Below are 17,107 nucleotides of genomic sequence, written 5' to 3'. Positions count from 1 at the left end.
ATCTTTTACTTCATTTCACTGCCAAAAGCTGGAAGAAAACTGAGGTGCCGTTAAATAAAATGATGGTTCGACCGTTATAGTAATTCAACCAAGTCCATTATTTTTGCTATCTATTTGCTAATCTTGGATCAAATTCATCAACATTAAAACTAGGTTATTAAGAAATATATGAACTTTCACAGTTGGAAAAGTGAAGAGTAAAGACGGAGGAGAAAAGCAAGAAGTGATAAAAGGGAATCTAAGTCAGCAAAGAGAGGACTGATAAGTTCTACTGCACCCCATTGTTCCAAGTTCAGTGTTCCTTGACAAACATCTATCTCTACTCAAGGCTCTGACCACATACAGAGATTTTCCCACTTACTAAAAGCTATTAGCATATTTAACAATTTAATAAAATGTTATACAAATCTATGACAGAAATGGCACTTCTTTGATTTGGCATTAAAACAATCGTAACTGGACAAGAAGAAATAAAAAACAATGTCGTCAGAGGCAAAGCTCCATTATTTAACACGATTTTAAGAAGACTCCTATTGCAAACTGAAGCCATCATCAGTCAGACCAGTTGTTCCCTAAGCACTTAATGGTGTTCAGTGCAGTGGGAGGCCTACTGATGGAGGTTCATATTGGGGCAGATTTAGGCTCCAGCCTGAATTTAACTCAGGACACGCACTGTATCCTTAGATCCCCTCAAGGTACAGATCAGTGCCAGAATCCCCAAATCAGACAGGATTTTCCCCATTTCATAATGGCCAAATCAGTAGATTATGAACAGCTGACACAAGAAGGGATCTGACACCACCACTGGTTGAGGAAGGCCAGGGGGATTCACTGAAGGCTCCACAAGGTCTGGAAATGCCACTCTCTCCAAAATGGCTACAGCTGAACTTGCTCACCTAGTTCAGAACCTGAAAGGAGGGATGGATAGGTTTGTGACCAGGGGAAAGCATGATGATGCTGCTGCCCAGTGACACCTGGACTCCTGTTCATACTGGCTGCCTATATTCTTAGTGCCTTTGACAATTTGGAAACATGTAAGTCATGTCTGAATACTTACAAAACCTTTTGAAAAATGGGCACGCGCTCTCCTAGGGAGCAAATGATTTCTGATACTCCAAACAAGTCTTCTAAGAGGGAAAAATCACTAGCAATAGAAGCTACTGCAATCGTCTTTATACATATAAAGCCAAACTAAATGAAAGATCTTGCATCTGACAGTTAAAATGACTTCTTGGTCTTCACAAAGATGGAACACTGAGATACCACAAACACGATTTTTTTTTTAAACAAGAAAGACTATACTAATAGATATTGGCTTTTAAGTTTATAATAGGTATACTACAGAAAATGTGTGCCTTCTTTGGATATATACATAATTGTTTCCTTTTGTGTGTCTTTTTCTAATAGTTTCTTTTGTACTATACAGCAATGACTCTCACAATGAATAGATAAGCTGTGTGTTTTATATAAGATTGATTACTTCACTCCACATTTAGACAGATAAATCTGGACATCAAACTATCGGCTCTAATGTGAACTATCAGAAATGATGTTTGTTATGTTTGATGTAATAAATACGTAATTCTTTCATAGTATTTAAAAACAATAGACATCACCTCTACCAGCCCCCACCACGAGAGAGTCTAAGGCTGTGAGTCTGTTGGAGTGTTGCTATGATTTGCTTTTTCTTCGGAGATGGAATGCTTCAGAAACTGACCAGTAGCACCGATGTATAATCTTGATCGCATGGGCCACTTCTGAAAAGAGAATATTTAAATAAGATTCCAAAAGTTAGTATCTGGGACGTATATAATAAACTTGTAATATTAAAAATTCCAAATATCCCAGAAAAATGCATTATACAGCTAGTAATAATTATAATAATGAAGTCTAATAGAATGTGAGAGAAAATGTTTATTAATGCTAACAAGATAAGTAAAATTATACTCAGACTTTGATTATAACTGTAAAGCTATGTGCACAGGTGGATAAGAAATCAGAATGAATATAGTTAAGCACTGAAAAATCTGTCTATCCAGATTTATAAACTGTCTAAAACAAAATTAAATAAGCAAAACTTAGCTCTAAAGAATGAGAACTCAATTACATTCTAAATATAGTAAAACTGGAATGATAAAGAGAAGCTTAATGTGGCCCCTTTAGCAAGGATGACATGCAAATTCATGAAGCATTTCAAATTTTTAAGTTCTGGTGTTCTACTGCATAGTAGGGTGACTATGGATTACATGTTTTGTATTTCAAAAAAGCCACAAGACTTTCTGAATAAAAATGACAAATGTTTGAAAAGACATCCTTACCCTTACTTAAACATGATATTACATACATGTTCTGTCTTGAAACATCACATTGCACTCCATAAATATATATAATTTTTGTTTCAATTTAAAAAATTTAATAAAAATAAAAAGAAAGCTCTGCACCATGTACAGTCAGAGGAATGAGAAGTTGTGCTCCATTTGTGTACAACAAGTCAAAATGCATTCTACTGTCATGTATAATCAATTAGAACAAAGTTAAAAAAAGAAATAATAACTGGGCACGGGCTTGTGATATTATCTTGAAAGTTTCTGTTCTGTGGCATCCAACAAACATTCTATTTTAATGTCTCCAGATGTGATAGGTGAATTTGTTCCCATGTAGCTCAGTCCCACTATGTTGCCTAGGTTGGCCTTGAATCCATGATCCTTCAGGGTAACTGAGATTACAGGTATATACCACCACATCCATCTGAAGAATCTAGATCTTAAATACAAATAAAGTTTAAAATTTGTGTCACCTGGAATTTAAAACAGTCTACTCTTATTTAGTCTTACTGTAAATAACCTTGTATGGTATGTTGGATACAGAAAGAAGACAGACACTATGATATTTATCTTTCCAAATTCATTTCAGAAATTTTTAAAAAAAATCACACGTGTACATTCATATATATTCTGGGTACATCACTGTCTCTGGTCCTGTCCTTAGAATTCCTGCCACCCTGCCAAACCTGTGTTTTAGAAGATGGCCTGAGGCTCATCTGATATGTCCAGGTCTGGAACTGTTAGATCAGATTTAAGTCCTACAATAAAGACTCTAGTGCTGTGGTATTAAAGACAGAATGCATGACTTGAAGTCATAAAAACCCCAAGGTGATAACTGGAAGGTAATCAGAGTTAGATCAGGTCATAAAGGACTAGTGGCAGCCTGGGGTTGTGGCTCAGTGGTAGAGCGCTTGCCTAAAGTGTGAGGCACTGGGTTTGAATCTCAGCACTGCATATAAATACAGAAAATAAAGGTCCATCAACAACTAAAACAAAACAAATATATATATATATATATATATATATATATATATATGAATATATATATAAAATAAAAAATAAAAATAAAGGACTAGTGGCCTTTGAAGGGATAGTTGGGTCTCTATGTCTGTCTTGTCTTCCCCCCTCCGTCCTTTCTTTGGTGTGCATGCATCAGCAAAGAGAGGTCACGTGAAAACAGAAAAGTGGACCATCTGCAAGCCAGCAAGAGAGACCTCAACAGGAACTAACCCATGCCAGCACCTTGCTCTGAACTTGCTAGACTTCAGACTATCAGAATATAAATTTCTGTTGTTTAGAACGTCCAGTCTGTTGTATTTTGTTATGGCAGCCTGAGCAGACTAATACATGTGATCAATGAATAAAGTAGGGCAGAAATCAACATTTTATACTCCTGCCCCATTTTCATAAGCATAAAAATTTCATGCTCATGTTTCAAATGTAATTTGAGAATTATGTGAATTAAATACATCTAAAATCAAATAAGACAGAAATATTACTGAATGCTCCCCTCTGGCTCTCATGTGCTACCCAGATCCCACTATGTTACAGTTGCTCTAAATAATTCAACTACACATGGAGACAAATCAAAGAGTCTATTCCTTATATCCTTGCTAGGACGTAAGTAATGAATGAAGCAAACATAAAATGTACATGTGGATTATTTCCATGGATAATAAAGCTTTCAAATTTTGTGTCCTTGATTTTCAAAGTTTGTAAATAAATGATCTTATTCAACTTAATGTAGGCTCAGAAATAGTTTTTTTTAGGGGTAATAGGGATTGAAATCAGGGGCGCTTAATCGTTGATACATCCACAGACTATTTTTTATATTTTATTTTGAGACAGGGTCTCACTAAGTTGTTTAGGGCCTCGAACCCACGATCCTCCTGCCTCAGCCTCTCGAGGCGCTGGGATTACTGGCGTGCTGGGACACTGAAATAGTTTGAAGGATCAAAAATTAGATTGCAAATATTAGTTGGGTTACATGTTGACAAGATGCCCAAAAAAAAAGCCAGTTGACTGATTTATATTCCTTTTTTTTTTTTTGGGGGGTACCAGTGAATGAGTCCCGCTTAACCACTGAGCCACATCCCTAGGCCCCTTTTTGTATTTTATTTAGAAACAGGGTCTTGCTGAATTGCTTAGCACCTGGTTAGGTTAACCTGAGGCTGATTTTGAACTCTTCATCCTTCTGCTTCAGTCTGTCAAGCTGCTGGGATTATGGGCACGCACCACTGTGCCTGGCTATATTCCATTTTTCAATGGTTTGTTTAAGTAGCATGTACAGTAACCATCCTGAACTCTACTTTCTACTAAAATATATTTAAAATATTTAGTTTCATTAAATTTAGAAAATTCTAGCAAACTCACAATTAACCAGAACTGACCTTGAAACTGAAGACTTTGAAAATAAATTCTTGGAGCTGGGGCTCTTGCTCAGTGGTAGAGTGCTTACCTAGCATGTGTGAGGCACTGGGTTCCACCCTCAGCACCACATAAAAATAAATGAATTAAATAAAGGTATTGTGTCCATCTACAACTAAAATATATATATAAAAAATAGAAATAAAATGCATTCTTGGTAAGTTAAATGACCACAAAATAACAAAATCCTGTATTTTAAAAAATTGTTTATCTGTATTATGGACAATGATTCTCAAGGGGTGTAACAATTAATAAAATCATCTGTGCTTTTCTCCCAAAGTAAAGGTCTAAAAATACATTCTTGATCTCCTATAGAATCACTGCTCTTTGGTTCACTGATACTAATCCAAATTGCTTGTGGGCCAAAGAAATAAAAATGGGCTTAGGCCCCAAGAGCTTTTATAGCCTGGTTTCTTAAACCCCAGTTTCATTTTCATTTGAGGTGGTGTTTTTTTTTTTTTTTTTTGGCTACTGAGGATGGTAAGAATGATAAGCATAAGTTCTACCACTGAGCTACATCCCTGATTTCTCATTTCAGATATTTTCATGTAAGTCCCCAACAGATCTTACATGCTAATAATATTGGTAATAAAGATTAATGTTTCAAAATCACAGCACCGAAGTATTTGTTAAAAGATCTTTCATTATCAGAGTAAAACTTAATAACACTATTGTAAAGCAGAAATACAAATCATTTTAGAACACTTACCAAGGGCTATAAATTTACAATGAACCTTTAGTTAACTAAAATAAAAAGGATCAGAATATTTTTATTCCTTTTGCAGTAAAGAGATTTAATATTTAAACATTTTGGCGTGTCTATAACATAATATGTTAACAGGTGGTTTCGAGTGCATATATAAAATCTCTGAACCTCCACAGCACATGGTTATAAACTCTTTTATGGCAAATATAACATTTTCTCTAATAGCATTCACTGTTATTTGTATGTTTATTTTTTATCTCTGTAACATGTTCAGTTAGGTCAATGACTGAGTCTTACTCATAATGGTATTTACTATCCTAAAATACTGCTTTACTCATAGCAGGAACTCAAATGTTTGATTTTAAATAAATTGTTACTTGTTAGGCATCAATTTCACTTTTAAGAGATACCTTTGGCCTCTATCAAAATGTTTAGAATTGTCTATGAAATATCAAAATAATTCAGAGGACAAATGAAATTTAACTTCATAAAATAGTTATGATTACAAAAACATTTGGTACACGAATCAAGTATAAAAAAGTTTTCTGTGCTTATTGTTATTTTCTAACATTGATGCTTCCAATATTATTCATTCAAAAAAAGCTCACTCCATGAAACTAAGGTGAAAAACTTGATGTCTCATTCTGAATCATATTTCCCACAAAGGAGAAATTTAACATATACTTAAAATTAAAAAAAAATTTTTAGTTGTTGATGGACCTCTAGTTTATTCATGTGTTTATATGTGGTGCTGAGAATCAAACCCAGTGCCTCACATATTATATTTGTAAAAGTAAATTTTGTTAAACCTCACCCAGTGATTGTAGGTTCAGCTAATATTAGTATGTTTACCACATTTCAATAATGATTATTCACTAATTTATTGACCAATGATATACGTAAGGCTAAGTCCTAATTTTTTCTTTGTGTATGTTGTAAAATACTTCAGAATGGTAGAAACAAAAATTTGAAAATTTAGATTTAGCAAATATAGAAAAGATTATGCATATTGAGTAGAAAGTCAGATTAATACAAGGTTTCAAAAACAATCAAATCTAGGGGAAAAGGATTATACAGATTATGCAATAAGTTATGAGTTATAGTCCTATACATCATATTAAATGACATCTGTGATCATGCTACCTACATGTAAACAAATCATGCAAACGGATTGTCTTGGTTAGTTTTGTACATTACAAAATTTGAATATAATATTTAATCAATTCACTCAATGTACATGTCTACTTATGAAAATCACGTAAAACATTATAGCTTTTCTAACATTCTTACTAGCTGTCTAGTCTACGATGTTTAACCTTTATTTAAACAGACTGAAAATTTATGTCATGGAGATGTAGACGGTCTCATTTGTTCTTCCTGGTTTTAGCAAAAAAAAAAAAAAAAAAAAAAAAAAAATTCAGCTGTTTTCCTAGGATTACTTAAAGGAAGATAATTATCATGACTCCATTTAATTCATCATAGCTTTCAAATATCCCATCAAAATTACAATGAAACTGAAATTATCTAAGTTAAATACACACAAAGGTCATAAATGTAACACAGATATTACAAATTATCAGGACTTGCAACCAAATCGCCGCTTTCTTACCCTGAGAGGTGCAAAAATCCTTGAACTGCTATCCTGTAAGGGGCATAAGAGACTCCGGTTCAAGCCACGTAGGTTTAAAGACTCATTCAGCAGCTTCTTGTACTGGGTCCTTAGTGTCAGTGTCGTCTCAGGCCGAGGTCTCCTCACCCACCGGGAGGAATGTAAGCTCGGTGGCATCTGCCCAGACGGTGACAAGGCAGACAAGGTATCCTCCTCCCGGTCCCAGCCCCGCAGTGCGCCCTGCCCGCCTACCTTGACTGGGTGCAGATAGCCGTCACCACTCAAAGCTCCCAGACCAGGGTCGGCAGGTCCCTCGGCGTCGTCCTGCAGGCTGCGGGTAAGGTGCGCGATGTAAGTGGTGGCCAGCAGTAGCACGTCCAACTTGGACAGCTTGGTGTCTGGCGGTACCGACGGCAGCGTGCGCTGGAGCTCCAGGAAGGCGTGCCTCAGGGTTTGCACGCGGCTGCGCTCCCGCGCTGCGTTCGCTGCAGCTGGCCGGCCTCCTCCGGAGCGCGCACCGATCCCAATCCGCCCCGGGCTTGAGTCGCGGGTGAAGGTGCCTGGGGGCGCCGGCTCAGCACTGGCGCTTAAAGGGCTGTTTGCCGGGCGGCCGCGGTCCATGGCAAATTCCAGCGCCAAGCGCTCTGCAAAGGACCGAAAGCGCAGTGAGGACAGGGCGCGGTTAGATTTAGCCTGAATGGTGCAACCCTCTAGCTCACGCTGCGCGCCGGCCCGGCCGCTCGACGTAATTCAGGGGCTCTCAAAGATGAGCTCTTTTGTAGGGAGTATATTTTGCCTTCCAGCATGTTTTGCCTTCTAGCGTCTGGGGGGAACGTGGGACCTCAAAGTTTCGGGGCTTCTTAGAAGTATGAAGAGGGGCGTGGTGTGGGCTTTGCTTTTTCAAGGCCAAATTAAGCTCAAGGGGTACTCTACCAGGGAAAGAAGTGCTCAGAAGAACAGCTCCGTTTCGACACTTGGTGCTTCATCATTTATTCCGCCAGCCCCGCGGGAAGTGTTGCAGGTCATTTTCGCCGACTGCGCGGGAAGCCCTGGTCTCTCTCTCCCACGCGAGGTGGCACGTCCCTGGGCCATCTGCACCCCTGGGGAATTTACGCCTGAGAAATGGGGGACCCCTGGCCTCGCCCCGAATGAAGGCATCCGCTACCACTATAAACTCGCGAACTGTGCGGAGCGATAGGGACCAGGAACCTCACCTTTCCTGGAGCTGTCCTGCGGGTCTTGAATCTGCTGTGCAAGGGGTCAGGGGCGTCAAACCGGGTCTGCGTGGACAGGGCCGCGCGGGTCACTCCATCGTTGTCGGGTCGAAGCCAAAGGCCGCTTTCAGCTTCTTCTGGTCACGCCTTTTATGCAGGGATCCCTGAGGCCATGAGCATGTATCTCCAACCGCGACAGCACGTCCCATCCGGGGGGTTACGCTACGGGATGAGGCCGTGAGGAGGCTCGGCAGAGGGAGACTCATTAATCAAACCGCCCGGCGGGGCGGGCCAGGGGGTGGGGCGTCCGCCAGACTCGGCTCAGGCACTGAGCCCTGCTTTCCCAGAGGCGGGGCGCAGTGTTCACCGCGTCCAGAGCGGGCGGTGTCTGTGGGGCCGGAGGGGGTCTGAGTCTGAGAACTCCAGACCTAGCGAATTACCTCGCCCAGCCGCTGTCCTCCCACCTGGCCCCAGTCTGATTCTAGGCACTTTTACCAACCGGCGCAGGTGGGAATGCTGCTGTTTGGTTGAGCGTGATTTAACTTTCTGCGAGGAAATGTCGAGTGTGCCACGTCGATGCATTGTCCTCGTTACGCATAGCAGTAGTTCCCCCTCCCGCCCCCCTCAGTACTCCGTGACTAGTTCAGGCAGGCGCTGGGAGATAAAACTGCCCTTCCCTAAGACCTCGAATGTCTCCTTTGTTATATTTTAGGAACTCTTCCTGGGGATGCGGACCCTGGCCAGCTCTTCCCTCGGGGCAACAACTTTTTCATTTTCATTTCTTAGACATAAAATTCTTTACTGACTTTGCACCTGTGCCCCCGCGGGGAGCGTGGTTTGCAGCAGTGCGAGGAGGGACCCGATCCAAAGTTCCTTTTTAAACCGGCGCTGCGCCCCGAATCCGATTCCGGACGAGCATTCCGCCTGAGGCTCCCAGCCCTCCGTTTTTCTTGAAGCACATCAAACAAAAAATTAAAGAACTCATACTCTGAGGTAACATAAAGCTGCGGTGCGTCCTGGACTCGTCGTTTTCGTAGTTGAAGTCTGAGTGGACACAATACTTTCTAGCAACGTCGTAATTAGGACTTATTAGAAACAAAGTCTACAATTCTAACATTCTCTTCTCTTTGGAGTAAATAAAGAATATCAAATTTAAAATGTTATCCAAGAACCAACTCTTGTATATATGTTTTTGTATACTTTCCATAGCTTTCTAACTTTCCAAATTGGAATTACCAAGCTGAGATAATAATGGTGGCACTTGTTATACTTGGATGTACCAGTCCAAACATTAAGTATATTTGTAAATCAGAAGGACCTTCAGGTTTTTTTTTTTTTATCTCAGTTCTCCTCCAAATACTGTAATTAGATTCACACTTTAGAAAGAGGCACATCCAAATTCCATTGATTCAAAAGACCCTCATTGAATAGGAGAGCTCATCTTTATTTTCCCAGTGAATTGTATACAATGAGTAATAAACAGATCTTTGAATTCACACGTGGAACACAAAAGTTTGAGATTCTATAAAGAAACAAATTATGAATTATGAAGTTAAAAAATAAGATCACTTGAAGTTGAATTTACTTGTTTTCAGCAAAATTTCTTTTACTTTTGGATTATGGAGAAGTTGAGGTTCATGCACATCATTTTTTTGTTAGCAAGCTTTTAGATTCCTTCAAAGAGAGATTCCTGGTGTATAAAGAAAGAGAAAAAAAAGTGTTTAGTTTAAGATGAAAGTATTCAAAAAAGAACACAAACATAGAATCCAGGATACAATGACAGTAATGGATAATAATTAGTCACCAAACTTTGAATTTTTTCAAGACGACTTTAAAGGAAGCAGAAACAAAGATTTTTCTGCTTTGGAAAAATGTGAGGAATCTATGAGTTGGGAGAGGTATGGAAATAATAATATTGGAGGGAATGTTGACCCAGGCTAAAGTGAGGCAGATGAGGTGCCTGGAGCTCCTTAAATCTTGCACTCTTGGCACGTCACCTGCCAAGCCTGGCCCAGCCTGCTAGAGTCTCCTGTGTGATGATGTGGAGGAAAGACAAGGCTCTTTACTGCCAACAACATGGTCATGCAGTGACATGGTTATGTTGCTCCACAACCGACTTGCTTCTTCTAACTTCTGCCTCTCTGATGATTTTAAGTATTCCTAATTCCTGAAAGAAACCCATATTTGTAATTAAATTCAAATTATGAGAAACCCAGAATTTCTATTATTTACAAAATTAGTAAGAGGTACCTCATAGTTAGCACTATATGTGTTTTCTCATTTAGTCTTTTCAAAATTTTCCTTCTCCCAGTTGGGAAAATAGAGGTCAGAGTGATTAGGTAACTTGTCCAAGGCCACATAGCTAAAAAGTGACTAAACAGTGTTCAAACCAAACAGATTGACCCTTACACTTGGGCTCTTTGCTATACTATTCTATTTAGTATTTGTAGAATATTTTATAGTATGCCAAACATTTTTTGCATCTGTTAATTTCAATAAAGTTCATACTTTAAATAATTTGATTCTTTATTAACAATCCAATTCCTGTTTTCATAGTGTATCTTTCTTTGGAGTTCTTAATTGTCTAGTCTTTTTGGAAGACTACAGGTTTTATTTCTGATTGTGGTGTAGGTCTTAGAATTAAGTCTTTTTTCCTAAATATGTCAAGTTACACTGTTAACTTATTAATATTGTCTTTATAATGCAAATAATATTGTCTTTATAATGCAAAAAAATTTTATAAAACATTTACATAAAATACAAGATATAAAATATTTTGCACATATATAGAACAATTGCATTAATTGGTACTTTATCTTTCAACTATTTCCCTCATTGTTTAAATTAAGCTATAATTACATAGTTCAATTTACCTGTTTGGGTGTAGAGTTCAAGTTTTGATAAACATATGCAGTCTTATAACCTCCACCACAATAAAGATATAGAACTTTTTATCATCCTTCAAATTCCCTGACTCTGTGTAAATAAATCCTTTCACCTACCCCCAGTTCCTGGTAACAACTGATCTGTTTTCTGTCTCTATGACTTTGGCTTTGCCATAATACAAATAGAAGCACACAGTATTGGAGACTATTGAGTCTAGCTTCTTTCACTTAGCATTATGCTTTTGAAACCCATCCATTGTTTTGAATGTGTCAATTGTTCAATGCTTTCCATTGCTGAATAGTATTCTATTGTAAAGATGTATCACAGATTGTATTATCCATTCCTCAGTTGAGACACCTTTGGGTTGTTTTCAGTTTGATTACAAATAAACCATTATAAACACTATGTACAGGTTTTTTAAAGTTTTTATTTCACTTGGGAAAATACCTAGGAGGTGGGACTGCTAGATGTGATAGCTATAAAATAATACATCAAATTATTTTTCAAAGTGACAATAATTTTTTATTTTTGCATTCTCATCAGTAGTAAATGAGAGTTCCAGTTGTTTCACATCCTAGCCAGTACTACTAGTTTCTTTTATATTTTTATCCATTCTAGCACATAATTTTTAAGAAAAAATTGAGCTAGAGGCTGGAGTTGTGGCTCAGTGAATACAGCACTTGTCTGGCATGTGTGAGGCACTGGGTTTGATCCCCAGCACTGCATATAAATAAAAATTGAGCAAATATTTTTAAATCTAGATATCTTACTTGTCAGCTAGTGTGATTTCTCAAGTTCACTATGTCTGCCTGCCTATACTGTTCTGGAGCTGAATAGCTGCAACTGCCTTTGTTGGACATGTGCTCTACAATTCACCTTAGTCTCCTCCTCACCTGCTTCTCTTACTTACTGTAGTACCTGTCCCTGAGAACGTGTTTAAGATCCCTTAATGGAGTAGCTGAGAGTTTGGTCATTTGAGTCAATGATCTGGGTTCCTTTGAACATACTTCTTCAAGTCTCATTTTCTCATCTGTAAAATGGGGCTAATTCTATTCCTTTCTTAAACAGCTCCAAAGGGCTTAAAATTTGGATAATGAACAGTCAGTCAGCTTTCAAAATATAGGCATGTTAAAGTTAAAATGGAAAATAGTCAATACAATTCTTTTGAATTGGGTCTAATATACTCTTATTCACATAGTAAGTCATTGATTGAGACTAGAAGTCACAAAAACTAGTCTATTCGAATTTTTTTAAAAAATTTGTTTCTTACTACTATTGCTTTCTTGGAGGGAAGAAGGTATCTTAATTTTTAAAAAGTTCTTGGGGAACTGCAAATCAAAATGTTAACCTTATTTGCATAAAAAATTAAATAGACTGAGGTTAGGTTTAACAAAGTAAAATTAAAGGCATTTTGAGTTTTGCAAGTGAGTTTTATATAAGAACATCCTAGAGTTTTATGACCATAAATATTAACCTAAATTTTACCAATTCTTTTGGAAAGCACACTGATCTGTTGTTACAACTGTTCAAACATAACATTGGTGAAGGCGAGTTATTTTAATGATTGGTTAACTTCTTATTTCAAAGAAACCAGATTCAAAGAAACCTAACTTTTTAAATAAAAGAAACCTAATTTAAAGAAACCTAACTTTTTAATTCAAAGAAACTACTAGAGTTAACTTTTTAATTCAAGAAACCTATGAATTATGGGTCCCTAACCGTATCTAACCAAGAGAATTCCAACCCAGCTAGAAACTTACATTTACACTAAACAAAAAAGATTGATTAACTATCGATATTGCTTGAGCTTGAAAGATAGTTAAGTAATCAAGAAACAATTAGCTTTTTTTTCATTGTACAGTGCTGTACAATATTTTCAATGAATCTTATATGGAATATATAAATGTATTTAATGTCTATTTTTAAATTACTAAGGCTCAAGCACCTCCTAGCATGTTTGAGAGGAAACATCTGTCAGAAGTATTTACTGTGACAAACACAGAAAGAGGCAATAAGGTGTACCCTTTTTTGTTTGTTTAATACCATATATTATTTTTAATTGAACAGTGAAGGCATTTGTTCAGAATCAGCCTTTAAATAAAAAAGTTTTGACCTAATCTTTAATTAAAGTGTACATTGATAGTATCAAGTTCAGTTTGAGGGTCAAAAACAACGTCAATGAGTCTGACTTTTTCCTCCCTGTAGGGAAAGCAGGCTTGTGTAAATATACATGAGCACAGACTGCATGCATTTATAAAAGAGGTGGAAAACATTCCCGTCTTTGGACAGATGTTGCTTCACTGTGCTCCATATAGGATACAGGCACAGCTCCCAGTATGTGGAACCCTGAAAGGAGTGCAGAACACATAGTTTTAGCTTTTTGGATGATGCATTCTAGACCTTTTTCCTCCTCTGTCAGGCACCTCACTTCAAATGTTAAAGAGGTGTAGGGAAATACATCTCTGCAGATACCAGCTCATTCTCTTCCTTAAAGTAATTAAGGGAAGAGGTTGCTTTAATCAATTTTCTAGAAACTAAAAACCTATTGCTAGTGTTTCAGTTGGGGATTTTTTTGTTTTTGTTTCTTTCTTTTTTGTCACGTTGGGGATTGAGTGCAGGCTCTTAAACATTCTGGGCAAGTGCTCTACCACTAAGCTATAGCCCTAACCTGGGTATTTTAACACTTTATTGACCTTCTAACTTTATTCTCATTATCTCTTAGCTTGACATTAACTTACTAAAATGTTATTCATAAGCACACCCTGAAAAATCTGTATCAAGAGCTTGATGAAATTCCATGATGTTTGGTCTCTTCTTAAACAGGGACATAACTGATATTCCCATCAAATAAGACTCAAATCTTTGAGATATCAAAACAGTATTTTGGCATGCCTGCAGTAAAAAGTTAGCTGAAGACATAATAAACATTTAAAAGATATTATTTATGTATTTTTTTCCCATAGGATAAAGCTGAAAACTTAGAATTGAACAATCAACTTCACTGACAATGGCAGAAGCAGGAATTCTTTATGTTCTTCACACAGAACTCCTCTATTCTGCTAACTTCATTTAGGGCAGCTTGCTTTTTCAATATGGAAGAGTTTATATTTTGTCTTCCTTGTTAGAAAAGTGAAGGCAGAGTGATTTGCTTGCTTTCATCAATGCAATCCTAGTGATCTGACAGTTCACAACTAACCTAACTTAGTGTGTGTTTGTGGTAATGCACAGAATTTACCAACTTTGTTTTCCAAGGCTGTGTACATTTTTATTGTTTGATTTACCACCATGATGATATACTAGCAAGATTTTTCAAAATGCTTTGCAAAGAAAAATAATTCTCAAGAACACTATTGTGGAATTGGTATCAATTGTGTCAGTCTTTAAGAAACCATCAGGGTGCTACGGACAAACTGGCTATGGCTTTGACAGTAATGACAATGTATGTAAGGAGTAAAGCAAATTCTCACACAGCTCCCATTTGGTTGTGAATGGAGAACACTCTCTATATATTCTTTCTCTCCCCCCTAAATAAAGCATTTCCAGACTCACAGACCAGTCTGGCAAGCCTGAGCTGCACTGAGCTGCACTGCAGGGAGTGGGTAGGACAGTGCAGCAGTGTTGCTTACTGAACTTCTTCAGGTGGGCTCTGCTAGAGATGTCATCACCTCCCCTAGACTGGATCCTGCAAAGAAGGTGTCGTGACAGACCCATCTGACCTTCAGCAAGAAGCTGTGGGAAAAACAGAACTATTCCAGAGTATGTCTCCTCACCCTGAGTACTTTCTCAATGAAATATGCTATTGCCCTTCATTATATTGTAATGACTGGTATGATATGCTTGGAGAGATCAATATAGAATCGTACTGATTACAAATTAAAAAGTTCAATGAAAAATTTATACGATGTAGTAGGATCTGGTTTATAAGGGCCATAGCATTTATCATGCTAAGCAATTGTATCAGATATGACTCCCCACCTAGCTTGTTTGCAAGGAATTTGAGATTAGGTTTGTCTCATTTGAATTTTTATATTGTTACCTGGCATATGGCAGATGTCTGTTTTAGAATAAATGCAGTTATTTTCTGATGTGGTTTATCTTTACATGGAAGCAATATCCTAATTTTAAAACATAAGCACTTTTCTCCTTGTCAGGAGATTTTGAGCTGATTCATGTGGAACTAAATTAATTATGTATAGATCAAGCTTTAGAATAATGATTTTTAAACTAATTTTTTGATCATAAACCCCTTTAAAAATCTAATGAAATTTCTAATGACTCCTTCAGAGAACTTTTGATTTGGAGAAACAGTCAAAGGAGCCCACCTATTCGTGTGGGCTCTACCTCCTTTCTGTAACTCTATGCCTTTACTGCAGTCTCTGCCTCAATGCACCCCACCCAACACACACACACTGGTGGGACACTGATCATCAACTGTGGCCTCTGGATCCTATGATATTATCCTTGGTCATTCAGACATCTTTATCTATGTCTTCTGGGACTTTCCTGAGTCACCTACCCCAACTCAATGAGTGTATCTAGTCTGTAACTCCCAACTCTTCTGAACCACCTCTCCCACTGCAACTTTATGATTGACCAATAGTGAAGTTTTTTGTTTTGTGCTTGGATAAGACAGATTGAGAACAAATGGAGGGCCTCCTTTCATCTGTATTGCTGATTGATGTCCCATCCCTCTAAAAAATAGTAGAAATATTTGAAAGAACCTACCCCATCTCTTCAATAATTTTAGTGTTATCATCTTGGCAGCTTTCTGGAGATGTATTTCCATTTATAAGACATCTCTGTGAGTCGGAGAAAAGCACTAATTTTGGCTTACCCACCTGTGGGTAATAAACAGGACCTATGTGATGCATTGTTTCAAAGTTACCTGTAGCATACAAAGAATTGAAAGCATTCTGCTTTGAAACTAATAACTGAATTGTAACAATGATATATTACAGTAGATTATCTAAAATTATATTTTATGAAAAGAGTTAAGGCTAAATAAATCCATAGTAAAATCAATGATAAACATCACAGATTTTTATATATTAAAAGCCTATACAGGAAAGTTTATGGTCAACTCTTATGAAATGGGCATGCTAGCATTAATATAAATATTAACTCCTTTGAATTTTGTTGTTCTGAGTTAATATATTTTTTCAAAGTGCCTTTGGGAGGTAAATTAGTCATGTAAGTTTTTGGATATGTTCATACCCTTTATTTTAGCACTTAACATTTACCTGTTTACACATTCTCTTTCCTTTCCACTAGTCAAGTCCTTTTGAGTGGGGACTACCTTATTTACCTCTAATCTTCAGTGCTCTGACTAATGCTAGACATTATTATTATTATTATTAATTTATTTATTTTTGGTGCTAGGGAGTGAATCCAGAGCCTCATTCTCAGCCCCCTTAACAAATGTGTATTAAACAAATATGTGAATTTTCCATAAGAGCACTATGCAAATAAATACTAAGTGATATGCATGTTTTAGATTTTATTAAAGTATTTGATTAAGTTCCCCATTTTGAGTTATATGGCCATATTTTGGGTAATTTTTTAAGTTGTAGATGAACCCAATACCTTTATTTATTTTTTTTTAATTTATTTTTATGTGGTACTAAGGATAGAACAGAGTGCCTCACATGTGCTAGCAAGCACTCTACCACTGAACTACAACCCCATCCCCAGCATAATCATTTTTTATTGTAGGATCCCTGGCATATAATCTAAATTAGAGATTATAATCTCTACAATTTTACTCTAATTCTCCTTTTAGAACTCCAAACTTAGAAGGCTATCAAAAACATTTAAAAGTGTAAAAGATTAGCATGTACAAAGATTACTACTACACTGTAGCTCAGTGATAAGAGTGTTTGCATGCACCAGGCCCTAGTTTGATCTCCAACACCACACACATACACACACAGATTACTATCTA

The 17,107-nt window shown here is 37.2% G+C and overlaps 2 protein-coding genes and 1 pseudogene across 6 annotated transcripts in view; 1 reads left to right on the top strand and 2 right to left on the bottom strand.

The window, feature by feature from the left end:
• Positions 1–1,173: 1,173 nt before the first annotated feature.
• Positions 1,174–8,415, bottom strand: Tcf24 (transcription factor 24). The gene is made up of 3 exons (XM_047538352.1): positions 8,281–8,415; positions 7,319–7,710; positions 1,174–1,757 (listed from the first exon to the last, which is right to left on the bottom strand). The coding sequence occupies exons 2-3, from the start codon at positions 7,685–7,687 to the stop codon at positions 1,644–1,646; spliced, it is 483 nt and encodes a 160-aa protein (XP_047394308.1). The 5' UTR covers positions 7,688–7,710; positions 8,281–8,415; the 3' UTR covers positions 1,174–1,643.
• On the top strand, positions 2,104–2,203 carry LOC124968467 (uncharacterized; annotated as a pseudogene).
• A 1,311-nt stretch (positions 8,416–9,726) lies between the features above and the next one.
• The window catches only part of Ppp1r42 (protein phosphatase 1 regulatory subunit 42), a 53,405-nt gene continuing 46,024 nt past the window's right edge, over positions 9,727–17,107 (bottom strand). For 2 of the 5 annotated variants that reach the window (XM_047565601.1, XM_047565604.1), the window contains exons 8-9: positions 15,892–16,051; positions 9,727–9,970 (exon numbers count right to left, since the gene is read on the bottom strand). In XM_047565601.1, the coding sequence (XP_047421557.1) occupies positions 9,925–9,970; positions 15,892–16,051 (206 nt within the window). In that variant the 3' untranslated portion in view covers positions 9,727–9,924. The remainder of the gene's footprint in view (positions 9,971–15,891; positions 16,052–17,107) is intronic. The other 3 variants (XR_007110358.1, XR_007110364.1, XM_047565605.1) reach the window with 2 other exon arrangements.

The sequence above is a fragment of the Sciurus carolinensis genome, chromosome 1 (genome assembly GCF_902686445.1).
Source record: "Sciurus carolinensis chromosome 1, mSciCar1.2, whole genome shotgun sequence".
Taxonomy (NCBI): Eukaryota; Metazoa; Chordata; class Mammalia; order Rodentia; family Sciuridae; genus Sciurus; species Sciurus carolinensis.
The sequence above is the reverse complement of the archived record's forward strand: the minus strand, read 5'-3'. Positions and strand labels throughout refer to the sequence as shown.